At 34.4% G+C, this 26,230-nt stretch overlaps 1 protein-coding gene across 2 annotated transcripts in view; it reads left to right on the top strand.

The window, feature by feature from the left end:
- The window catches only part of HSPA14 (heat shock protein family A (Hsp70) member 14), a 35,493-nt gene extending 10,524 nt beyond the window's left edge, over positions 1 to 24,969 (top strand). The window contains exons 6-14 of one of the 2 annotated variants that reach the window (XR_010731868.1): positions 345 to 435; positions 1,356 to 1,460; positions 2,540 to 2,701; positions 3,967 to 4,122; positions 7,185 to 7,287; positions 19,752 to 19,964; positions 20,414 to 20,538; positions 22,579 to 22,649; positions 24,182 to 24,969. Coding sequence is in view for 1 of the 2 variants with exons in the window: in XM_066279251.1 (XP_066135348.1) it covers positions 345 to 435; positions 1,356 to 1,460; positions 2,540 to 2,701; positions 3,967 to 4,122; positions 7,185 to 7,287; positions 19,752 to 19,964; positions 20,365 to 20,538; positions 22,579 to 22,649; positions 24,182 to 24,260 (1,154 nt within the window). In the remaining variant the exon portion in view is untranslated. Of the gene's footprint in view, positions 1 to 344; positions 436 to 1,355; positions 1,461 to 2,539; positions 2,702 to 3,966; positions 4,123 to 7,184; positions 7,288 to 19,751; positions 19,965 to 20,364; positions 20,539 to 22,578; positions 22,650 to 24,181 lie in introns of both variants that reach the window. The other variant, XM_066279251.1, reaches the window with a different exon arrangement.
- Positions 24,970 to 26,230: the final 1,261 nt, after the last annotated feature.

Below are 26,230 nucleotides of genomic sequence, written 5' to 3'. Positions count from 1 at the left end.
CCCTGTAATGTGTTAAACTAAAATTCTGCTGTTTGTCTTTACATTGACACATTAGAAGCTCATTCTCAATGAAACCAGTCTAATTAAGAAGATGGTTGAAACTTTGAAGTCTAAGAGCCAGGCACTTTGGAAAGTACCTAGTTCTGCATCCACAAACTAGACCAAAACCACAAAAAGTAGTGTATGATTTAAGAGAGCAAGAGAAGAAAATCAGTAGTGTGGGACAATCGAGTGTACTGCAAAAACTTTATAGTGATGAGATCTTTGCTGCAAATCGAAAAACCTCATCACTTGGCATATTTTTGTGTCATCAGAATTTATTTTTATATTGTTTTAATATACAGAAACAGCACATTCTGTCTTGGGCTCAGATGCAAATGACGTAGTTATTACTGTTCCATTTGATTTTGGAGAAAAGCAAAAAAATGCTCTTGGGTAAGTATAATATGGGTTTATCATTATTTGCTTAGTTAAATACAAGTTTCACAACATCACCACATAGTAAAAAGTAAAATTGAATTTGAATACCTTTTGGGCAATAAAACTGTATTGTAAATATGTGTTTGTGTTTTTGTAAATAGTATGGTAAAAAGTATGTTAATCATAAATTTTTCCTATCTTTTATGAAATGGCAAGAGAACATAAAATTAGATTTACTTTCTTAGCTGTTTTGATTGGAAATGTTTTTAATTACGAGGTTAAGTTTTATTTATGAATAACTTCACTTTAGTTTTATGTAATTAGGATTTATGGTAGAATTACAAAAAGTATGCAATTTTAGAATATGTTTGCAAGTATTTATTCACCTTAGATCTTAATATCTAAACAAAAAGTTGCATTTAGTTTTTGTAGGTCATTAAGCAGATGTAATTGATTATTCTAGAATGTATGCCTTTGCTTGTGGGATAGAGTTCCACAGGGGCTTTGCAAAGCATCTCAGTTGCTTCTGGGGCAGAAAATTGCTTTGTTTACTTGAATTTGGGGGATGTTTAAAACTGTGATGTTTAAAAAAATTGAAAAATTGCAAAATGTATTATAAATTTGTCTTAATCTCTTCATTAAGTTTATAACATGGGCGTTTTGAGAGCTTTCTTTTCCTTGTTCAATATAAGCACATGCCATTTTCTTTGTTAAGAAAAAAGACTCTGAACATTATTATTTTAAATGGAAAGTGATCTCTTTCAGAATTATATCCATTTCTTGTGTTCTGTTATCTTGCATCTAAAGCTCATTACTGCTCATGTTCTACTTAGGAAATCTTACTTGCTATTGCATAAAATCTTTAGCGGAACATTTCTAAAATGTAGACTTGAAGATGTTTGATATGAAATTCATTAAAAGCAAGTTGTCCACAGGGAAGCAGCCCGAGCTGCTGGGTTTAATGTTTTGCGGTTAATTCATGAACCATCTGCAGCTCTCCTGGCTTATGGAATTGGACAAGACTCCCCCATTGGAAAAAGGTAAAAACCATATTTGCAGCTTTAAGTTTTTCAATGCAGAGAACATTTTAGATTATAGCAATTATAATAATAGAGATTATTGTAAAATGCAGTGGTTCTAAGCCTTTGAATGACATAAAATTCTCAACTAAGGTTTTCAAATATCAATAGATGAAAAAGATGTCCTAGGAAAGCAGAGAAAGGACATACAAGAGGAAAGATTGAGCCTTTCTGCCCTTGAGCTTTTCTGCCCTCTTCTTCTCACCCACATTTTTTTCCTTTAATGGAGGAAGATTTGAAATTTGTAAGCCCAGCCACCTTCCAACTCAACCTGAGACATGTAGTTTTACTACCAATTTCAATTATTAAACATGTTTATAATCAGAGTGTAGTTTTATATACTAATCATCCTGACAAGAGATGACAAGAAACCTAGGATGGGGATTTAAGAATTCTTTTGATTATGGAACAAACATACTCCTAATGTAGTTGTCAAACTTGTCTTAATAAGCCTGACACAGTATGCAATGTTAGGGAAATTAATTCTGATGTGTTAATTTTCCCTAATTGTTTTACTTCATTTGTATCTCACAGTTTGAGTAAAGAAATTAATATTCATAAGTCACTAGAAAATTGTTTTTAGGTAAACTAGATAAATGTAAAATATCAGAAATTATGAATTTTGATACATAGGAAATTAGCTACTAGACTTGAATATGTTTCATTTTATACATTATTTCGTATAAAATGTAGTAACTTGGATAATAACACAAAAGTTCTATATTTAATTCTCTTACAATTCACTATAATCACACATCTTCATTTGAAAAGTAGGCGTTTTAAACTCCAGTTACTCAGAAGAATACAATTTTACCAGCATGACTAAAGAAAACTAATTTTGACCTAAAATCAAAAGATCTGGTTTCTAGGCTTGATTCATCACTAAGTGATGACCATGGAAAATTTACTCGTGAGATTTTGTTTCCTCATTTGTGGTATAAAGGGATTAAACTCGGTGACTTCTTTATGTAAGAAGTCCAACTGAGCTTTAAAATGTTGTGATTCTTTCATGACTTACTTATGTTCTGTCTTTTTTAAAGCAATATTTTGGTGTTCAAACTTGGAGGAACATCCCTATCGATCAGCGTCATGGAAATTAACAGTGGGCTATATCGTGTTCTTTCAACAAACACTGACGCTAACATCGGAGGTATACATTTTACAGAAACCTTAGCACAACATCTAGCTTCTGAGTTTCAGAGGTATTAATGGCTTTGATGATATATTTTGATTGAAGTTTCCCTTTACTTTGTTTTCCCTAATTTATTTGAGATTGCTCTGCTTCAAAGGAAGATGTTTTTTCTCGATATTAGTGTCTAGAGTTAATAATGGCTATCCAGGCAGATATGGAGAGACAGAAGCCAAGCTTCCCAGTACAGTGTGTTTGGAATTTTTAATTTAGTTAAGGGATTACTAGACACTGAACTATGTGAACTTGAATCTCAAGTTTGATTTCTTAATTCTTCATGTGCTGCTCTAATGTCTCAATGAAGGAGGTTACACGGACACTGAGTCCTCACTACCTTCTAAGCAGTTTTTAAAAGTTTAAATCTGATGAGGATTACATTGTTATAGTCATATTCCATGGCATAAGTGAAGTGTTTATTTAATTACTAATCCACTACTACAAGGAATATTTTACTTTTGTTACAAGGTATAATTAGTCCATTCAAAATTTTAATCTTGTTTGGCATATCAAAAGCCAAATATATACATATATAAAGGTTATATTTTGGACGTATTGCTCTAAAAAATGTAGCTGAAACAATGTTTTCATTAGTTTGGCTAAACTGGGTAAAAAAGGTCTTGAAAAGGTGGTAATTTTTCACTTGTTAAATAAAGACCTATACCACTTTTGTTATAAAGATGTTTCAAATCAAGGTAGAGCATTATTAATTTTACTCCCAGTTCCAATTATGAAATATGTGTAGAAACAAGGCCATTGATGACTATTTATCAAACTGTATTAATAAATCTTGGAGGTAGAGGAACTATAATTTTACATATCTTGTATATGTCAAATTTCTTTGAAGAAGCACTTGTAGTTTTTTTAATGCTAGACAGATCATTTTATACCATTAAACAATGTGCTGCGGTTGTAAAGGGTGAAATATGAGACTTGACTCGGTTATTTTAATCTTCAACCTCCATTTGTCTCATTTGTAAAAAAAAAAAATGACAGCTACTCTGCTATCTACAAGGTGCACTCTTATTAAGGATACTGAATGCAACAATTCAGATTATTAAGTATATTGGTTATTGATTTTTCTTGAAGAAATACTTCTTTTAATTACAGAGAATTTTCTTCAGAAATTTTGGAGGATTGGATGCCAGATATTAAAACCTGGGATTAACACTGCTTTATGAGTTGCTTATTATTCTAGTAGGGATTACCCAGAGTTTAGTTATAATAAATTTTAAATTACCTAGTAATTTTTAAACTTTAGAGACTATATTTTTAATTTAGATCCTTCAAACATGACATCAGAGGAAATGCCCGGGCCATGGTGAAATTAATGAACAGTGCTGACATTGCAAAACATTCTTTGTCAACCTTGGGAAGTGCCAATTGTTTCCTTGACTCATTATATGAAGGTCAGGATTTTGACTGCAATATATCCAGGTAAAACTGAATTTCTAAAAACTTTTATAAAACTGTTAAGTGCATTCTTATTTAGGTAATTTTCTCATTTTGGGTTTTTTGTTTGTTCACTTGAGATTTATTTGCCGTCTAAAAAAGGAAAGCGTTCTTGTCTTTACTCCTGGGATCCAGTTTTTTGTCTTAATAAGTAACTGTTGCCAAAGTAATTACGTCAGTTGTGATTGCTTGTTATTTGCAAATAGCAGTGTGTGACAAAGGCACTCTAGGTCTGTTAAAGAAAATGACAGGAGGCTTAAGTTTGAGACTTTCATATTTCTCTTAATAAATGTCCCATACTTCTTTGTTGCTTAAATTTGATGGGAGGCTTACGCATGTTTAATGGTTGTTTCCTATAACTTAATGGTTAACACACATGTGTGGCAGCCTGTATTCTAAGTATCAACGCATTGAATCCTCAGAACAACCGAAAGAGTTATTATTGTCTTTATTTTACACGTGAGGAAGCTGAAACACAGGTTTTATTACATACTTGCCCAAGCTTACATAGCTAGTAAATGATAAACCTGGGATTAAAACCAGCCAGTTTGCCTGACCAGGTGGTGGCGCAGTGGATAGAGCGTTGGACTAGGATGCGGAGGACCCAGGTTTGAGACCCTGAGGTTGCCAGCTTGAGCGCAGGCTCATCTGGCTTGAGCAAAAAGTTTACCAGCTTGGACCTCTAAGGTCGCTGGCTCAAGCAAGGAGTTACTTTGTTTGCTGAAGGCCGGTGGTCAAGGCACATATGAGAAAGCAATCAATGAGCAACTAAGGTGTGACAAGGAAAAACTGACAATTGATGCTTCTCATCTCTCTCTGTTCCTGTCTGTCTGTCCCTGTCTTCCCTGTCTATCCCTCTCTCTGACTCTCTCTCTGTCCCTGTTAAAAACAAAAAACAAAAAAACCCAGCCAGTTTGACCCTAGAGTTCATACTCTAATTATTACACTACACTAAAGATTGATATTTATCTTGGTTTTGTTTGCTATGTCATCCATTGTCAAAATTTTAAATATTAATGGATTTTATGATTTTCAGTAAACACAAGTATAATGTGCATGAAATTGTTTTTAATACCCATGTCTTTTATGTAATCCAAAATGTTGGTTACAAATGATTGCACTTTTACCCAGAAAGTCCAAAGGGATAATGCTGCCTTATTTTACATTGCATATTACTGACAGTAGTAATAGTGACCACTAGTAAAACTATTTAAGCCTCCTAAAAACCTAACTGATGACTTGAAAACACAGTGGAAACTTCCATAATTATAGGATTATATTATTTTTAGGACTTCACTGACTATATTTGGTTAAATTCTCTATCAGGCCATTGTTTAACTCCCTCACTCTCCCTGGGCTTTTCTGAAGACTCTGAATCTGCATGTCTAATACAGTAGCCTCTAGTCACCTCTGGCTATTTAAATGGAAATTAATTAGAAACAAATAACAAAAATTTCATTTCTCAGTAGCAGCAGCCACAAGTCCAGTGCTTAAAAGTCTAATAACTAGTGCTCACAGAAAATTCAGTTAGACAGCATTGCTCTAGATCAGGGGTAATCAACCTTTTATACCTACCTCCCACTTTTGTATCTCTGTTAGTAGTAAAATTTTCTAACTACCCACCGGTTCCACAGTAATGGTGATTTATAAAGTAGGGAAGTAACTTTACTTTATAAAATTTATAAAGCAGAGTTACAACAAGTTAAAGCATATAATAATAATTACTTACCAAGTACTTTATGTTGGATTTTCACTAAGTTTGGCAGAATAAATCTCGATAAAACAACTTACTATAGTTAAATCTGTCTTTTTATTTATACTTTGGTTGCTCTGCTACCGCCCACCATGAAAGCTGGAACACCCACTAGTGGGCGGTAGGGACCAGATTGACTACCACTGATCTAGATCTTTTAAGAGAGCTTTCAAGCTATAGCCCAAAAAATAGAAAGGTGAGCAGTGTCTTGATATTTTTTTGTTTCCAGAATTCCTAACTTAGTGCTGAGTTTTTCCAAGAAGTCAGTATATGTTGGCTTATTAATATCAGTTATTAAGAAAGAAATAAAATTTATAAATTTTTATTAGGAAATTTTGCCTTTATCACAAAGATTGCTACCATAAGGTATGTTTCAGTATCTAAAGATAGTACAAATAAATTTTAAAATCTGTCATCTACATCTAAGAAGTTCAGTATAAAATTAGGGAGTACATTCTTTTTTTTTTGTGGCAGAGACAGAGAGAGTCAGAGAGAGGGACAGATAGGGGCAGACAGACAGGAGGAAGGGAGAGAGATGAGAAACATCAATTCTTTGTTGCAGCTCCTTAGTTGTTCATTGATTGATTTCTCATATATGCCTTGACGGGGTGTGTGGGGGGGTGTACAGCAGACCTTGGGTCAAAGCTGGTGAGCCTTTCTCAAACCGGATGAGCCTGTGCTCAAGCTGGCAAGCTTGGAGTCTTGAACCTGGGTCCTCCACATTCCAGTCCAACGCTCTATCCACTGCGCTACTGCCTGGTCAGGCGGGAGTACATTCTTTATGAACATAGATTGGTCTTAAAATTATATGCTAGCATTCAGGTTTCTTAGATGGTGCCAAAGAGCTAAATTTAAGTATGATATGGTCTCAGATTATAAAGAAAAATAATGAGAAATAATTTTTAAACTTATAACACATAAATATATCAAACACTTCCAAATGATGGTCTGATTTGAATCAATAAATTTATTGTTGGAACTGCCATACATTCAGTCTCTGTTTTCAGGTTTTAGAAAACCTATAAGTAGACCATGGGTAAAAATCTCCAACCCGAATTTGATCTTAAATGTCTTCATACATTTGTAGATAAATAATTTAGATTTTTTTTTTCCTGTGGTATTACATTGTTAGGTTCTAAATATCCTACTATGATCATAAACCTGTTCTTAAGAGAACTGTCACATTAGGTTTTGGCATTACTCTTCACAAGAAAAAGATGTTTTGTTTAATTATAATACTGTAAGCCTTTTTTTTCTTAGTCTTTCTCTTGTGTGTTTGTTTGTGTGTGTACAGAGCAAGATTTGAACTTCTTTGTTCTCCACTTTTTAACAAATGTATAGAAACAATCAGAGCACTTTTAGAACAAAGTGGATTTACAGCAGATGATATCAACAAGGTAATTCTTTATTTACTTTATATATTTTAGGAGTAGTTTCAGACTTGGTATTTAGGAAATAGCACCTCGGTACTGAAAGAATATTTTTATGAATTTAAATATTTTCTGAGCTTATGTTAAAGAATAAGGAAAATTGAATAAAGTTTGATTAATGGCTCTAGTTACATATATCAGTTTTCTAGCAAAAAAGAATAATTCCTTTCCAGTATATTTTTTAATATGTAAGCAATGAGTGACAGGTATTTGAATGTTAGGCACTATTTCTAAGTGTTTTATATGGATTAACTCATTGACTTCTCACCAACAACTCTATGAGGTAGGTGCTATTATGTATTTCTATTTTATAAATGAAGACCAGGGTGCAAAGAGATAAGTAGTTTCCTGGCAAGTATGTGGTTAGTGGTAGAGCCAGGATTTAACTCTGTGTAGTTCCTGAGTCTGCCTGTAACCAGTATACCGTATGGATCCTCCCCACGGGCATAAGAAATATATTGAAATCAAATATGAGAAATTTAAAAATACACAGTCTATATTTTTATACTCATTTTATGTGGGACCACAAGATTTTAGAGAAGACTTATTTTGACTAACCTCCAAAGCAGATCTTTTCGGGAACTTTGCCAAGGCAAACATGCTTTTCTTTTTTCCTTTGACTCCCTCAGCTGGTGTTCCTCATCCCCTGACCTAGGATTAGGTTGATACTCCCTCTCATTTCACACGTCATGCTGCAGAGGCCTAGTTTCTTTTCTTTTTTCTTTTTTTTTTTAATTTTATTTTTTTAATGGGGCGACATCAATAAATCAGGATACATATATTCAAAGATAACAAGTCCAGGTTATCTTGTCGTTCAATTATGTTGCATACCCATCACCCAAAGTCAGATTGTTCTCTGTCACCTTCTATCTAGTTTTCTTTGTGCCCCCTCCCCCTTTCCCTCTCCCTTTCTCCCCTCCCCCCCATAACAACCACACTCTTATCAATGTCTCTTAGTTTCAATTTTATGTCCCACCTACGTATGGAATAATACAGTTCCTGGTTTTTTCTGATTTACTTATTTCGCTTCATATCATATTATCAAGATCCCACCATTTTGCTGTAAATGATCCGATGTCATCATTTCTTATGGCTGAGTAGTATTCCATAGTGTATATGTGCCACATCTTCTTTATCCAGTCATCTATTGACGGGCTTTTTGGTTGTTTCCATGTCCTGGCCACTGTGAACAATGCTGCAATAAACATGGGGCTGCATGTGTGTTTACGTATCAATGTTTCTGAGTTTTTGGGGTATATACCCAGTAGAGGGATTGCTGGGTCATAAGGTAGTTCTATTTTCAGTTTTTTGAGGAACCACCATACTTTCTTCCATAATGGTTGTACTACTTTACATTCCCACCCCACCAACAGTGTATGAGGGTTCCTTTTTCTCCTCAGCCTCTCCAACATTTGCTATTACCTGTCTTGTTAATAATAGCTAATCGAACAGGTGTGAGGTGGTATCTCATTGCAGTTTTGATTTGCATTTCTCTAATAGCTAAAGAAGATGAGCATCTTTTCATATATCTGTTGGCCATTTGTATTTCTTCCTGGGAGAAGTGTCTGTTCATATCCTCTTCCCATTTTTTTATTGGACTGTTTGTTTGTTTGTTGTTGAGTTTTATGAGTTCTTTGTATATTTTGGTTATTAGGCCCTTATCTGAGCTGTTGTTTGAAAATATCATTTCCCATTTAGTTGGCTTTCTGTTTATTTTGTTATCATTTTCTCTTGCTGAGCAAAAACTTCTTAGTCTGATGTAGTCCCATTCATTAATTTTTGCCTTCACTTCTCTTGCCTTTGGAGTCAAATTCATGAAATGCTCTTTAAAACCCAGCTCCATGAGTTGAGTACCTATGTCTCCTTCTATATACTTAATTGTTTCAGGTCTTATGTTTAGATCTTTGATCCATTTTGAGTTAATTTTAGTACAGGGGGACAAACTGTAGTCCAGCTTCATTCTTTTGCATGTGGTTTTCCAGTTTTCCCAGCACCATTTATTGAAGAGGCTTTCTTTTCTCCATTGTGTGTTGTTGGCCCCTTTATCAAAAATTATTTGACTATATATATGTGGTTTTATTTCTGGACTTTCTATTTTGTTCCATTGGTCTGAGTGTCTATTTTTCTGCCAATACCATGCTGTTTTGATTGTCGTGGCCCTATAATATAGTTTGAAGTCAGGTATTGTAATGCCCCCAGCTTCATTCTTTTTCTTTAGGATTGCTTTGGCTATTAGGGGTTTTTTATAGTTCCATATAAATCTGATGATTTTTTGCTCTATTTCTTTAAAAAATGTCATTGGAATTTTGATGGGAATTGCATTAAATTTGTATATTGCTTTGGGTAATATAGCCATCTTGATTATATTTATTCTTCCTAACCAAGAACAAGGTATATTCTTCCATCTCATTATATCTTTTTTGATTTCCCTTAACAATGGTTTATAGTTTTCATTATATAAGTCCTTTACATTTTTTGTTATGTTTATTCCTAAGTATTTTATTTTTTTTGTTGCAATCGTGAAGGGGATTATTCTTTTGAGTTTGTTCTCAATTGTTTCATTGTTGGCATATAGAAAGGCTATTGACTTCTGTATGTTAATTTTGTATCCTGCGACCTTACTGTATTGGCTTATTGTTTCTAGTAGTCTTTTTGTGGATTCTTTGGGGTTTTCGATGTATAGGATCATATCATCTGCAAAAAGTGATACCTTTACTTCTTCTTTTCCGATATGGATGCCTTTTATTTCTTTGTCTTGTCTGATTGCTCTGGCTAGAACCTCTAGTACCACATTAAATAAGAGTGGAGAGAGTAGACAACCCTGTCTTGTTCCTGATTTAAGAGGGAAAGCCTTCAGTTTAGTGCCATTTAATATGATGTTAGCTGATGGTTTATCGTATATGGCCTTTATCATGTTGAGATATTTTCCTTCTATACCCATTTTGTTGAGAGTCTTAAACATAAAATTGTGTTGTATTTTATCAAAAGCCTTTTCTGCATCTATTGATAAGATCATGTGGTTTTTGTTCTTTGTTTTGTTGATATGGTGTATTACGTTAACCGTTTTACGTATGTTGAACCATCCTTGAGATTCTGGGATGAATCCAACTTGATCATGATGTATTATTTTTTTAATATGTTGTTGTATTCGATTTGCTAGTATTTTGTTTAGTATTTTAGCATCTGTATTCATTAGAGATATTGGTCTGTAGTTTTCTTTTTTTGTGCCATCCTTGCCTGGTTTTGGTATGAGGGTTATGTTGGCCTCATAAAATGTGTTTGGAAGTATTGCTTCTTCTTCAATTTTTTGGAAGACTTTGAGTAGAACAGGAACCAAGTCTTCTTTGAATGTTTGATAAAATTCGCTGGTATAGCCATCAGGGCCTGGACTTTTATTTTTGGGGAGGTTTTTAATGGTTTTTTCTATTTCTTCTCTACTAATAGGTCTGTTTAGGCTTTCTGCTTCTTCATGACTCAGTCTAGGAAGGTTGTATTGTTCTAGGAATTTATCCATTTCTTCTAGGTTGTTGAATTTAGTGGCATAAAGTTTTTCATAGTATTCTACAATAATTCTTTATATATCTATGGTGTCCGTGGGGATTTCTCCTCTTTCATTTTGGATTTTGTTTATATGAGTTCTTTCTCTTTTTTCCTTGGTGAGTCTTGCCAAGGGTTTGTCAATTTTGTTGATCTTTTCAAAGAACCAGCTCCTTGTTCTATTAATTTTTTGTATAGTTTTTCTGTTCTCTAATTCATTTATTTCTGCTCTGATTTTTATTATCTCCTTTCTTCGGCTGGTTTTGGGTTGTCTTTGTTCTTCTTTTTCTAGTTCCTTAAGGTGGGAAGTTAAGTGGTTCACTTAGGCTCTCTCTTGTTTGTTCATATATGCCTGAAGTGATATGAACTTCCCTCTTATCACTGCTTTTGCTGCATCCCATAGATTCTGATATGTCGTATTGTCATTTTCATTAGTCTGTATATATCTTTTGATCTCTGCACTTATTTCTTCTTTGACCCATTCATTTTTTAAAAGTATGTTGTTTAGTTTCCACATTTTTGTGGGATTTTCTTCCTCTTTTTTGCAGTTGAATTCTAGTGTCAAGGCTTTATGATCAGAAAATATGCTTGGTACAACTTCAATTTTTCTGAATTTGCTGATGTTGTTTTTGTGCCCAATATATGGTCAATTCTTGAGAATGATCCATGTACACTGGAGAAAAATGTATACTCAGTCACTTTGGGATGAAATGTCCTGTAGATGTCTATCATATCCAGGTGCTCTAGTGTTTTGTTTAAGACCACTATGTCTTTGTTGATTCTCTGTTTGGATGACCGATCTAGAGCCATCAGCAGTGTATTGAGGTCTCCAAGTATGATTGTATTTTTGTCCGTTTTTGTTTTAAGGTCAATAACTAGCTGTCTTATATATTTTGGTGCTCCTTGGTTTGGTGCATATATATTAAGAATTGTTATGTCTTCTTGATTCAGTGTCCCCTTAGCCATTATGAAATGGCCATTTTTGTCTCTGAGTACTTTTGCTGTCTTGTAGTCAGCATTATCAGATATGAGTATTACTACGCCTGCTTTTTTTTTGGGTGTTATTTGCTTGGAGTATTGTTTTCCAGCCTTTCACTTTGAATTTGTTTTTATCCTTGTTACTTAGATGAGTTTCCTATAGGCAGTATACAGTTGGATTTTCTTTTTTTATCCATTCTGCTACTCTGTGCCTTTTTATTGGTGAGTTTAATCCGTTTACATTTAGTGTAATTATTGACACTTGTGAGTTTCCTATTGCCATTTTATAGATTGCTTTCTGTTAGTTTTGTGTGTTGTTTGATCCTTCTTTTTCGTTTTTCTATCTTTTGTTTTTATTTGGTTTTATTTCATACATCTTTCCTCTGTTGCTATCTTTTTTATCTCATGTGGATCTGTGGTGGTTTTTTCAATGGTGGTTACCTTTAAGTAATGAAATCTCCATTTTCTCCTCCCTCCTTTTTTTTTGTTGTCACAGTTTAAATTTGGTTTTATTGTGTTCTTCTTGGAGCTTTTACTTGTGGCTTTTTTTGTTGTTGTTCTTTGTATCTGATTGGAGAACCCCCTTTAGTAATTCCTGCAGTGGGGGTTTTCTGATGATAAATTCCCTCATCTTTTCTGTATCTGTGAATGTTTTTATTTCTCCTTCATATTTGAAGGATAGCTTTGATGGGTATAGTATTCGTGGCTGAAAGTTCCTCTCTTTCAGGACTTTAAATATTGGGGTCCACTCTCTTCTAGCTTGTAGAGTTTCTGCTGAGAAATTGGATGATAATCTAATGGGCCTTCCTTTATATGTTGTATTCTTCTTTTCTCTGGCTGCCTTGAGAATTTTTTCTTTGCTGTTGGTTTGTGCCAATTTCATTATGATATACCTTGGAGTAGGTTTGTTGGGGTTAAGAAAACTCGGAGTTCTGTTTGCTTCTTGAACTTGAGGCTTTAGTTCTTTCCAGAAGCTTGGGAAGTTCTCATCTATTATTTGTTTGAGTATGTTCTCCATTCCATTTTCTCTCTCTTCTCCCTCTGATATACCTATTATTCTTATGTTATTCTTTTTGATGGAGTCCGATAATTCTTGTGGGGCTATCTCATTTTTTTAAATTTTTGAGTCTCTTTCTTCTTCTCTCTGTTGTGCCTCAAGTTGCTTGTCTTCTATTTCACTAATCCTCTCTTCTATGTGACCTGTTCTATTAGCTAAGCTTGTTACTTCATTTTTCAACTCGTAAATTGAGTTTTTCATCTCTGTTTGATTTGTTTTTATAGTTTCAGTTTCCTTGGGAATATATTCTTTGTGTTCATTGAGTTGTTTCCTAGCTGCTTAAATTGCCTTTCTGTGTTTTCTTGTATTCTTGGAGGATTTTTAGGATTTCTATCTTGAATTCTCTGTCATTTAGCTTCAAGGTTTCCAATATATTAAATTTTTTCTCCATAGATTTTTCCCTATCTAGCTGTGTTACCTCTCTTTCTTTTGTATCCATGATATTCAATTTTCTCTTCCTTAATGGCATCTGAGGGTGGTTTTGTTGATAGTATTAATGAGATTTAATAAAGAATAAAAAGTTAAAAAATAAAAAATCAAAAAGTTGGTTTTTTTAAAAAAATTAATAATGAAATAGAGAAAAATAAAATAAAATAAAAATTTTTAAAAAGGGAAATTATTCCCCCTCCCCTCTTTTCTTCCTCTCCTCTCCTCTCCCCTTTCTTGAGAAAATCTTGTAGTGAACTGTGAATTATAACAAATAATGCCTGTAATGGAGGGCCTGAATTGGGGAAAAGTAATAAAGGGGCAAAAAAAAAAGAAAAAAGAGAAAGAAAGAAAAAAGAAGGGGGTATGGACCCACGAAAAGCAAATAAGGAAAAAATTTGGGTCAAGAATAAAATGATTTGCTTTTAGGTGTTGGTTGACTAAGAGTTATGATGAGAGGAATAAGAGGAAAGCAGAAAAATGGGGGGACAAATTAAAAAATTACTATTGTATTTAGTGGAACAAGAACTAGATAAAATGGAGAGCCAGGGATGGGAGCACTGCTAGTGAGTTAAAAAGGTGAAGTAAAAACCCCCCAGATTGCCACAAACATAAGTTTGAGTCCCAGATAAGATAATTTGTTTGTTATTGAGGTTTGAATGAGAGGAGATGTAAAGGAGAAAGGAAGAAACTAATATAGAGGGAGAAAAGAAAGAGAGAGAAAAAAAGAGGGAATCACTAAAAGAAGAAAAAAGAGGAGAGAGAGAGAGAGTTAAGGGTTTTGGAGTGCAACCCTCATAGAGAGAAAGGAAGAGGAAAGAAAAGATAATGGGAGATGTAACACTTATGGGCAGTGTAGTTCAAGGAGAGGAGAGAGTGAGACCGGCAGAGAGTTAATCGGCCAAATTGGAGGAGGAAAAAAAAAATATCAAGAATGAAGATAAGAGAAACAAACGAACAAATATAATAAAATGGGATAGGTTATAAAGTCTGCAGATTATTCTTGATTTTGAGAGGTTATCTTCTTGCTTTTTCTTTTCTCTCCCTCTTCCTGGTCGGTAACTCTGTACCCCAGGTTCTGCCCCTTTGGCACGCTCAGGTAGAGGTTTGCAGTTGATAAGCCTCTATGGCGATGTCATGTATTGTGCTTTAGTCTCGTTGGCAGTCGAGGCTCATTAGCATTTATAGGCTCCGACAGTGAGAGAGTCCGTGTTCCTGGAGCCTTTCTCCTAGTCTTTCCTTCCTCAATTAGTAGCCTGATAATCCAGCTATGGGGTTGCTGCTGCCTCTGCCTCTGTCTGGATAGTAAGAGGCTCAAAGAGCTGGCAACTCCCCACTCTATTTCCACTCAGCACAGGGCTCTGGGTAAGGCTCAGTCAGTCAGAGCTGCTAGCATAATCAGGCGGGGCTTCCACCCACTCAAAGACCTCTGGCTCTGCCACTCTGTCCGGTAACATAGGCGGGCGCCCACTCCCGGGGGGCTTGGAGGAAACTCCCGCTCACTATCTGCGCGCGCAGACCAGGATATCAGACTGGCAGTTTCACGCTCTGAGTGAAACCCCTAACCGCATGGAAAAGTTCCAGCATTGGAATTGGCTCTCGCTCTGTCCTGTGCGCGGCTTTTGCAAGGTGCTGGGGTGGCCTGAGGTTCCGCTTTGGCCCACACAAAGGCCCCTGACTCTGCCCCTCTGTGCGATAACACGGGCGTGCACTGCTGAGGCACTCAGAGGAATTTCTCATTCACTATTTGCGCGCGCAGACCAGGATATCAGGCCGGCCGTGTTTCCCTCTGAGTGAAACCCCCACCAGCACAGAAAAGTTACACTGTTGGAATTAGTTCTCGCTCCCTCCCGTGCACGGCTTTCCCAGGGTGCTGGGGCTGCCCAGAGATTCCGCTTTCGGCCCACACAAAGGCCTCTGACTCTGCCTCTCTGTGGGACAACACGGGTGCACACTCCTGGGGCTTTGGAAGGAATCTCTCACCCACTATCTGCGCGCACCGACCAGGGGATCGGGAAAATGGCTGCCCTGCTTGTCTTTCTTTGTCTGGGTTTGGAGCGAGTATTAGCTTGTATTGCCCGGGTTGCCACAGGAACAGTTTTTCCTCGGCTTGGATCTCCGTGCCCAGCCTGGTTCAGCTGTTTGTGCCGCGGCCTGGATCTATTCACCCCCTTTGCCCGCCTTAGTTTCTATATTCACAGATCCCAGAGAAAGCTGCCCTGTTTAGGTTAGTGAGGAAGGCGGAGCAATTCTTACTCCCTATTTCCTTCAGGATTTGGTTATATATTTAGCCAATTTTTCGCTCGACCATACCTTCGGGTGTATTGTGAAACATCTGGAATCTCCAAGTATAGATTTTTCTGTTTTTGGTTGAAGATCTTGTTGAGTTTTGGGGGAGATTTATCGGTATCGCTTCCTACCCCGCCATTACTCTCACCTAGTTTCCATCAGTTGTTTCTCTCTCCTGATATACTGTGCTTTGAGAACATTCGTGAAAAGACTGAAATAAAAAGTGATCATTGATTATTTTCCTTCTTGGGTGACCTGTTTATTTGATATTCAAAATACCTATGGAGTTTTAAGTGTTAAATGTATGGATTAATGAGGAAACTAAGGTATTTTTAAAGGAGCGATTTTACTTTATTTAGCTTTATTGAGGTATTGATAAAGTGTACATTAGATTTGATATACATATAGATTGTGGAAGGATTCCCACCATCAAGTTAATTAACACATCTATCACCTCATATATTTACCTTTGGCGAGTGAAAACACTTAAGTTCTATTCTTTTAGCAAATATCAGTTGTACAATACAGTGTTGTCAACTGTAGTCAGTCACTATGTTGCACATTAGATCTTTAGACCTTATTTGTCTTATAACTGAAAAAGTTTGTATACTTTTACCAGCCTCTCCCTAACCCTCCACTCCCCAGCCCCAATCACTTTTCTACTATCTGTGCCTATGAGTTTGACTTTTTCCCCCACACATAATGATACCATGCACTATTTGTTTTTCTCTGTCTGACTTATTTCACATAATATTGCATTGTGTGTATTTTTGTGTGTGTATATATATATATATACACACATACCTACACCATGTTTTCTTAATCCATTCATATATCAGCAGACACTAGGATGTTTCCATACTGAATAATGCTTCAGTGAACATAACAGTACAAACTTCTCTTTGAGATAGTGATTTTGTTTCCTTTGGATATATACCCTAGAAGTGAGATCTTATGGTAATTCTGTTTTTAAAGTTTTGAATTTCCATACTGTTTTCCATAGTGACTGTACAAGTTTGCATTCCTAATAGTGTACAAGGGTTCCCTTTTCTCTACATACTTGTCAACAATATCTTATCATCTTAATAATAGTCATCCTAACAGGTCTGAGGTTTTGATTTGCATTTTCCTGATGATTAGTGATGTTGAACACCTTTTCATGTATCTGCTGGCCACTTGTATGTCTTTCCTGAAAATGTCAATTCAGGTCTTTTGCCCATTTCCTAATTGGATTTTTTGGAGTTTTTTGTTTGTTTGTTTTTGTTATTGAATTTATATATTTCTTATATATTTTGGATATTAACCCTTTTTCAAATATGTGGTTTTGCAAATATTTTCTCCTATTACACAGTTGGCTTTCTCATTTTGTTACAATTTCATTTGCTCTACAGTTTTATACTTTATTGTACTTCCACTTACTGATTTTTGCTTTGAGTGTTAAAAACCATCATTGCCAAGACCAGCGTCAAAGAGCTTATCCCTGTGTTTTCTTATAGTTTTATGGTATCTTACATTCAAGTCTAATCTATTTTTAGTTGATTTTTCTGAATTGTGTAAGATAGTGATACAATTTTATTTATTTTTTGTTCTTTGTATTATTTAATTTTTCCAATATTTTTTATTATTAATTTTAATGGGGTGACATTGATAAATCCGGGTACATAATGTTAAGAGAAAACATCTCCAGGTTATTTTGACATTTGATTATGTTGCATTCCCATCACCCAAAGTCAAATTGTCTTCTGTCACCTTCTATCTGGTTTTCTTTGTGCCCCTTCCCTTCCCCCACACCCAGTAACCACCACCCTCTTGTCCATGTCTCTGAGTCTCATTTTTATGTCCCACCTATGTATGGAATCATATAGTTCTTAGTTTTTTCTGATTTACTTCTTCTAATCCATAAACATGGACTATCTTTCCATTTATCTGTGTCTTCATTTTCTTTTCTCAGTGTCTTACAGTTTTTGGCTTACTGATCTTTCACCTCCATAGTTAAATTTATTCCTAAATATTTTATTATTTGAGATGCTATTGTAAATGGGATTGTGTTCTTAATTTCTCTTTCCATTAATTTATTGTTAATGTATAAAAATAATTTAATTTTTGATTGGTATGAACTTACTATTGCCATTCAGTTAATTGTTTTCTGCTTGTTTTTTAGTTCGTTTCTTTCTTGCCTTCTTTTGTGATTTGATGATTTTTCTATAATCATGTGTTTTGATTCCTTTCTCTTTATCTCTTATGTATCTACTATAGGTTTTTGGTTTGTGGTTACCATGAGTTTACATAAAACATCTTAAAATTATAACCTATTTTAAGCTGATAACTTTGAACATAGAAAATCTCTACATTTTTAAACTCCCCCCACATTTTTATGTTTTTAATGCCACAATTTATATATTTTATATTGTGTACCCATTAACAATTTATTTTTAATACCTTTGTTTTTTAATCTTTATACTAGCATTGTAAGTGATTTACCCACCATTGCAATATTAGAGTACTCTGAATTTAACTACATTTTTACCTTTATCTGTTAGTTTTATACTTTATGTGTTCTCATGTTACTACTAAGCCTTTTTCTTTCGATTTGAAGAACTCCCTTTAACACTTTTTATAAGGTCAGTCTAGTGGTGATGAACTCCTCCAGCTTTTATTTGAACGTACAACACTTTATGCTCTAATTCTAAAGGACAGCTGCTGGGTAGAGTATTCTTGGCTGACAAGTTATTTTTCTTGTAGCACTTTGAATATCTCTCATCTGGCTTGCAAGATTTTTGTTGACATATCTACTTATAGTTTTATGGGATTTCCCTTGTATGTACCAAGTTGCTTTTATCTTGCTGCTTTTAAGATACTCTTTTTCTTTTATTTTTCCTTAACTTTTTTGATAATGTCATTATAATGTGCCTTAGTGTGGATCTCTTTAAATTCATCTTATTTTGGTACTTCTTGGACTTAGTGGATTTGGAAATCTGTTTCTTTCCCCAGTTTATGGAAGTTTTCAGTCATTTCTTTGAATCAGCTCTCTGCCCTTTACTATCATTCTCTCCTCTTGAGACCCCAATAATGTATATATTGGTCCATTTATTTTTCTCCTATAAGTCCCTTAAGCTATCGTAATTCTTTTTTATTCTTTTTTGCTCTTCTGAATGGATGAATTCCTCTGCCCTGTTTTTGAGTTTTACTGACCCTTTCTTTTGCTTGATGTAGTTTACTGTTGAACCCCTCTGTTGAATTTTTCAGTTCAGCTACTGTAATCTTCAACTATGATTTTTATTTGGTAATCCTTTATATTTTCAGTCTCTTTGCTGAAATTCTTTCTGTGTTCATGCATTACTTGCCTGACTTCAGTGAACATCTTTATTACTGTTATTTTGAACTCTCAGGTAAATTGTTTATCTTTGTTTCATTAAGATCAGCTTCTGGAGATATATTTTGTTATTTTGTTTGGAAAATATTTTTCTGTATCTTTATTTTTCTTGATTCTCTTTGTTGGTTTCTATGCAATACAGAAAACTGCCACCTCTCTCAGATTTGACAGACTAGTCTTGTGTAGGAGATGAACCTTGTCAATCAGCCCAACCCAAGCACCTTGTTGCCTCTCAAACCTTTTTGTATGTCTAAACTGCCATCTTTGTTCTCACTTGTGCTTAGTAGTTAAGGGTGTGCCAAGACTGTCCCAAAGACAAACATTGCAGTCAGCACCTAGACACGGGTTGGTGAGAAGCCAGATCCTCAAGCAGCAGCTATGAACGTATGCAGTCAAGCACCTTCCAGGGAGAAACTGGAAAACTGGTGTTTTTGAGCCCAGGTGCATAACCATGGGTATAAGATGCTCCCTCCCTGATAAAAAGAAAAATAAAGTATTTCCTTGTTTGCTATAATCCTATGGGACTTGTGAATGCAAGCATATTGGCTATCAGCCAGATGATTTAGTGGACAAGCTTATAAAGGAGCAATTTTATATGAAGTTTTTCAGAGACAATGATATATATGTATATATGTTTACATGGTAGATATAACAAAATAGTGTTAAAATAACGGTTTCTTATATTTTACCATTACATATGATAAAGGTAGGCCAGCCTATTACACTAATATTGAGAAAAAAACTGAAAATAAAAGTATTTTTATTTTCTAGGTTGTCCTTTGTGGAGGATCTTCTCGAATCCCAAGGCTACAGCAGCTAATTAAAGATCTTTTCCCAGCTGTTGAGCTTCTAAATTCTATCCCTCCTGATGAAGTTATCCCTATTGGTGCAGCTATGGAAGCAGGAATTCTTATTGGGAAAGAAAACCTTTTAGTGGAAGACTCTTTTCAAATAGAGTGTTCGGCCAAAGATATTTTAGTAAAGGTATGTTTTGTTTTTCTTTTCCATAAAAGTGGCATAAATTTGATGCCATAAGTTTTTATGCATACCATGTTTTACAATAAAATTCTGCATAGTGGTAAAATTTTTTAATCTATATAACTTAATGAGTTTTATGTATTCTTTAAGTTAGTATTTAACATTAATTTTATAACTAAATGTAAATTTAATTATAAATTTCTAATACAGGTAGAGATATATACAGTATTTTAGTTTATTTTTGAAATAGGTTAGGATTAAGGATCATTTCTATTTTCTTTTGTCTATCTGTAGTTTGCAACAATTATCAGCAAGGAATATATATTACATTTTTAAAAACAATGATTTTTTCATAATTGTAACAATAAATATCAAGGGATATGCATATTATTTTCCTGCTTATTAGGGAGTTGATGAATCAGGAGCCAACAGTTTCACAGTACTGTTTCCATCAGGGACTCCCTTGCCAGCTCGAAGACAACACACACTACAAGCCCCTGGAAGTATATCTTCAGTGTGCCTTGAACTCTATGAGTCTGAGGGGAAAAACTCTGCAAAAGAGGGAAACAAGTTTGCACAGGTGACTACATAAAATTGGATTATGAATTAGTCACATGAAACTGTTTAGCTTTTCTTTCTAGATTAGACTCAGTTTAATATCAATTAATAGAAAATGTATGTAAGTCATCTAACACATTTTTAGGAATGGATTACTTCTACGTTACTTATTTGTTTCTGTAAAGGAAGGAGAAATAGGCAATTTTAATTTGAAAGAGTTACAGGAAAATAACAAAATACAATTCAAATTTATACTCTTTCTCTTTGAGCTCTTGACCTTCCTTGGTGACAAGGTGTGTAGCAGAAGAAATCACATTTTTTGTTTGCTAAATGCCAGGTGCGTTCTAGGCTCTTCACAAACATACTCTCAAAATGCTGTGAGATAGGCAATTATGTGCATTTTATAGATGATTAAGAAATGGGCTTATGTAGTTAAATACCTTGTTATTTTCTTGGATGAGCTGTTTTATTCTCAAGTTGATTTTATACCTGGGCTCGTGCTTTTGCCTTTAAACTGTGTTGCCTCTAATAAGGATAAGTTTGCTTTTCAAAAATACCATATGTATATTACATGCTGTATGGTTCTCTGTATCCTTTTAAAAAGAGTGAGAGGAGCCATGTTATTTGCTTAAAACATGCCCAAGAAATATTTGCCTTAAAACATCCACACAGAAGGACTGCAGAACCATCTTTACAGTATGGTATACAGTAATTTGTATTTCAATAAAAAGGTTGAAAGCATGGGTCTACATGAGGGAAGAGGTATTTAGGTAGATGTATGTATAATATTTAGATGTCCATGCATGGATACAGAAAATATCTATAGGTATTTGAACTGTATTCAAAAACCTTAACAATGGGTAGGTTTGAAGATACCAAGAGGGTTAGTTTACTTTTTAACACTTTATACTGAGTTTTTTATAAATAACACAGGACATGAGCATTAATTTTATGTAAAAATAAAACAAATATAGGTAACAAAAGGAAATGTATATTTTTAGCTTTTTATCTATTTCCTGATTTCAACAAAAGAATAATGAAAACACAGACATATATAACATGTTTGGACTCCACCTCAGGCTTAACATCTTAAAATCTACTGGAATAGTGCTTCTCAACTAGTCAAGTTTTCAAAAGCTTGTCAGAGTGTTTTTGTTGTGTACTACTCTGTAAGCATTTTCCTGTGTACCAGATTTCTATCCTCAGGTGGCAGTCTTGGTATGCACTTATCTTCTGTCTTATACATTACTTTTTCTCTTTACATATTACTCTGAGACTCTGTAACTACTATCAGTATATGCGATGTGTGTGTGTGTGTATCCTGTATATCCTGTACACAGATGCCAGAAGAAGAGTTAGTCATATGCACTGAATTTGGAAAGAGAATCTTTTAAAGAACCTACTGTTCTAACCTCCTCCTTTTCACACGAGTAAAGCAAGACACTTAGTACCTTGCCTAGAGGCATAAAGCTTGATAATGGCAGAATCTGGAAAGTTACTTCCAAACTTGGTTTACTGTTTTACCTTTCTTTAGGAAACAAGAATTTTATAGCAAATTCACTAGTACCTCTAACCTACAGATTAGGTTAGTACCTCTAACCTAATCTTAGCTGTACAAAAGAATTTGCCACAGGTTTCTTTTAAATAAGTTTTTCTAGTGTATTTAATAAAACATTTGAATTTTTTAAGGTATAGAAGGCTTACCAAAATATAATTTACATGTTACTGACATGACTTCATTACCAAAAAGAAAATTATCTATATTTCCTGAGATAAACAGTACTTCATAGGAATAATCATTTTAATCTAGGACATGGCATTTTAGAGGGACAAATAATACTAGTTATCTTCTATGCCCTCCTGGAGGAGACATTTCATTTTATAGTTAAGAAAGTTTTAACCTATTCTCTGAATTTTGGTAAGTGTTAGGAGAATTGAAAACTGCCCTATTTTAAAAGTTTTGTTTCAGTGATTAGTATTTGGTCCATTGGAATAATTGATGCATGCGTTTATTAATGTGTCAGAGTACTGAATCATCCTTGTGTTATTTTTGCATAAACAGGTTATACTACAGGATTTAAATAAAAAAGAAAATGGATTACATGACATATTAGCTGTTCTTACTATGAAAAGGTAAAAAATTAAACTACTTCTGATGATAAGAAAATTTATCTTGAGACTTGACCTTTTTTGTTGGTTTATTGCTTCTTCACCGATTATTCTGAGAAAATCATTTAGTAAAAACTTACAAAGATTTTATTAGTGATTTATATTTTTTACCCTGAAGAATTACTGTATTTTACAAAGAAAACTATATCTCAGGTCATTTGCATTCTGAATTTTTTAATGAACCCTTTAATTATTTTGGGTGTAGTAAACCAAAAACCTGGTTTGTGCAAGTTAGGATATAATTTTTATTAATTTTAAATATAATTTTATGAGGTTTACATAATTCATATTATTTGTCCTACGAAAGGATAAGTTTATTTCAATATTGCTACAGAAAAATCTCTAGGGGCCCTGGCCAATTGGCTCAGTGAGAGCATCGGCCCAGCATATGGACGACCCTAGTTTAATTCTGAGCCAGGGCACACAGAAGAAGCAAGTATCTACTTCTCTCTCCCCTTCCCTCCCCCTACTCTCCTGCAGCCAGTGGCTCTATTGCAGGGGTCCCCAGACTTTTTACACAGGGGGCCAGTTCACTGTCCCTCAGACCATTGGAGGGCCGGACTGTAAAAAAAACTATGAACAAATCCGTACGCACACTGCACTTATCTTATTTTAAAGTAAAAAAACAAAACGGAAACAAATACAATATTTAAAATAAAGAACAAGTAAATTTAAATCAACAAACTGACCAGTATTTCAATGGGAACTATGCTCCTCTCACTGACCACCAATGAAAGAGGTGCCCCTTCCCGAAGTGCGGGGGGCCAGATAAATGGCCTCAGGGCTGCATGCGGCCCGTGGGCTGTAGTTTGGGGACGCCTGCTCTATTGGTTCGAGTGTTGGCCTGGGTGCTGAAGATAACTCAGTTGGTCCAAGCATGTCAGCCTCAGGTGCTAAAAGTAATAGCTCAGCTGATTTGAGCATTGGCCCCAGGTGGGGGTTGCCAGGTGGATCTCAGAGTACATGTGGAAGTCTTTCTCACAATCTCCCCTCCTCTCACTTAAAAAAAAAGTCTAGGAAATAAATTATTAAATCCAGCTATTACCATTTTCCTGAGACCAGTTTATTCATAACACTCTGTCTTGCAAGTAAATCATTTGGAAATTAACATTTGGGACTTCATTTCATAGATCGTACTTGGCAAATATATTGAATTTATTAGGATAGGTTTGCCTTTACCCTCAGCTTGAAAACAGCATGATGTGTCTTGAGCTTGAATAAAGTCTTAAACTTAAGATCTTTAATATCATTGTGGGTTTTTAAGGAATATAATTTTTGTCTCAGTGGTCTAGGAGGAAAATTTTAAAAACAACTCCCTAATTAAAGCATATAATACTAAATTTCAAGACACTGAAATTTGTATTTCTTTCTTGTCTTTACTACTCTTCTTTCAAAAATAAAATTATCTCTTGTTTATGCAAAGCCCTCAAGTAACTTCTTAAGGACTTTCTGTTTTTATAAAATGAGCTTATGAAGTGTTATTTTTGTTCATATAGGGATGGATCTTTACATGTGACATGCACAGATCAAGAGACTGGAAAATGTGAAGCGATCATTATTGAGGTGGCATCTTAGTGTTTTAAAAAAACATGAATTTTTTAGAACTTACATATCAACATTATTTGGTTTTGTTTATAAGTAATGTTTATATTAAAATACTTTTGATGAACTGTATAATCTATGTTTCTATTAAACTACAACATTGATAAATGTTGCAAACTTTTTTGTTTTCCATTTAAGATGAATCATTATTAGTGGGAAATAGAAGGAACTTTTTCTATCACAAAGCTTATTTAGAATAAAATTGAGTGAATTAAAGGACACTTTACTGGGAATTTAATATTGTGTTCTTAAAATTGTTTTGTTTCTAGAACTTCTAATTTTAAGAAGCCTTGTATTCTTATTTGTTAATTAACTACGAGAACAATTGAAAAGTCTTTGGTATTAAATGAAAAAGAAATTTCAGAACCATGTTTAAAGTAAGATACCATTTTTGATTAAAGAAAAAAGTAAACTCATAAACTCAGCAATTATATATAGATACACATGTGACAGAAAAAAGTCAAGAAGGCTAAACAGCAAACTTTAAACAGTGGCTTCTTTTGGGGAGGGAACTGTAGGGGAAGTACTTTTACTTTTTCTTTTGATACGTTTATTTTGATTTTTTCCTCTTACAAACAAACATTGTTTTCTTTTTGAAATAAAAACAATTTTTTATTTTGAGGAAAGGGATAGCCGCATTCTGTTCATCAGAAAACATTCACAAGGGCATTGAGATCCTCAGTGGGTTACCAATGAAAAAGCTTATTCTCTAAATAAAACAAGACAACTAATCTGCCTGTATTAAGGAGAGAGTTGGAAGGTGTGTCGTGCACATCAGACTACTACCAGCAGAAGATTTCCTACTTATTTCTCTTCTTGGTCCCCAGCAGACTTGAGAAGAGGAAATACCTTTACTCAGAAGCAAAATTTAAAAATTCTTTACCTGTTCAAATTTTGTGAATGTGCTTAATTATTCTGGCTTTTATGGAGATGAATGGCAATAATATTCTATTTCTAAAGATACAGAAACCAAAAATAAATTTTTTCATGATTATTCTACATCAAATTATTGATAGAAACACAAAGAGAATTCAGGTATGATTTTAAACCCACAAGGAAGCAGTTTTTTGATTAGGCATACCTTATTAAGGTTGAACCTTAGGATCTTTTCCAAAGTTATAAAGTTTTAAAACAAACATATGTATATGTCATTAAGTATTTTCAGAAAATAGGAAAATACCAACTCAACTAGTTGAACTGCTAAGTCTAAATGCTTTCAGTTATCTTTAGAAAAGTGTATTAAAATTTTACTTTGAAGTTATTGTTAGCTCTTTTTACTAGATCAGGGCTTGGCAAACCATGGCCAGTGTGTCAGTTCTTCCCCACACCTAGTTTTATAAATACAATTTTATTAGAACATAGCTACACTGAATTTTATGTTTGTGGCTGCTTTCACTTTGTTGACAGAGTGAGTAGTTTCAACAGACTGTGGCCCATAAAATGTAACATATTTACTGTTTGGCCCTTTACATGAAAAGTTTGTCCCCCGAAGTAGAGTATTAAAACTCGTAAAGTAAAATATCATAAGGGTTTATTCAAGTTTTCTTCCATATCCATGTAATAATTTACTTATTTGACTGAAGACTCTAGTAGATTATTAAGCACTGTGAGAGCAGAGAGTCTCAGCTTTGGTGACTATGATGTCCCAGCCCCTAGAATAGTACCTGAACATAGGTGTTCAGTAATGTCTGTCAAGTCAGTAAATCACATAGAAGAAAAAAATAGCAGTGTCATTTTTGTGGCTACAAGAAAACAGCCAGTAAGTAAATCTGTTACATATTTTATGGTTTGGAAACACAAGAAAAGAAATACTGCTTCTGATTTTATTGGTCAGATTTGTATGGTTTTTTCCCTCCAAACATCAAATTTGAAATAGTCATCAAAAGTGCTCTATTTCCTGAAATGTACTTCCAAATTTTCTTGTATCCTCAGATTACTACTTT

This window comes from Saccopteryx bilineata, chromosome 5 (assembly GCF_036850765.1).
Source record: "Saccopteryx bilineata isolate mSacBil1 chromosome 5, mSacBil1_pri_phased_curated, whole genome shotgun sequence".
In the NCBI taxonomy this organism is placed as follows: Eukaryota; Metazoa; Chordata; class Mammalia; order Chiroptera; family Emballonuridae; genus Saccopteryx; species Saccopteryx bilineata.
The sequence above is the reverse complement of the archived record's forward strand: the minus strand, read 5'-3'. Positions and strand labels throughout refer to the sequence as shown.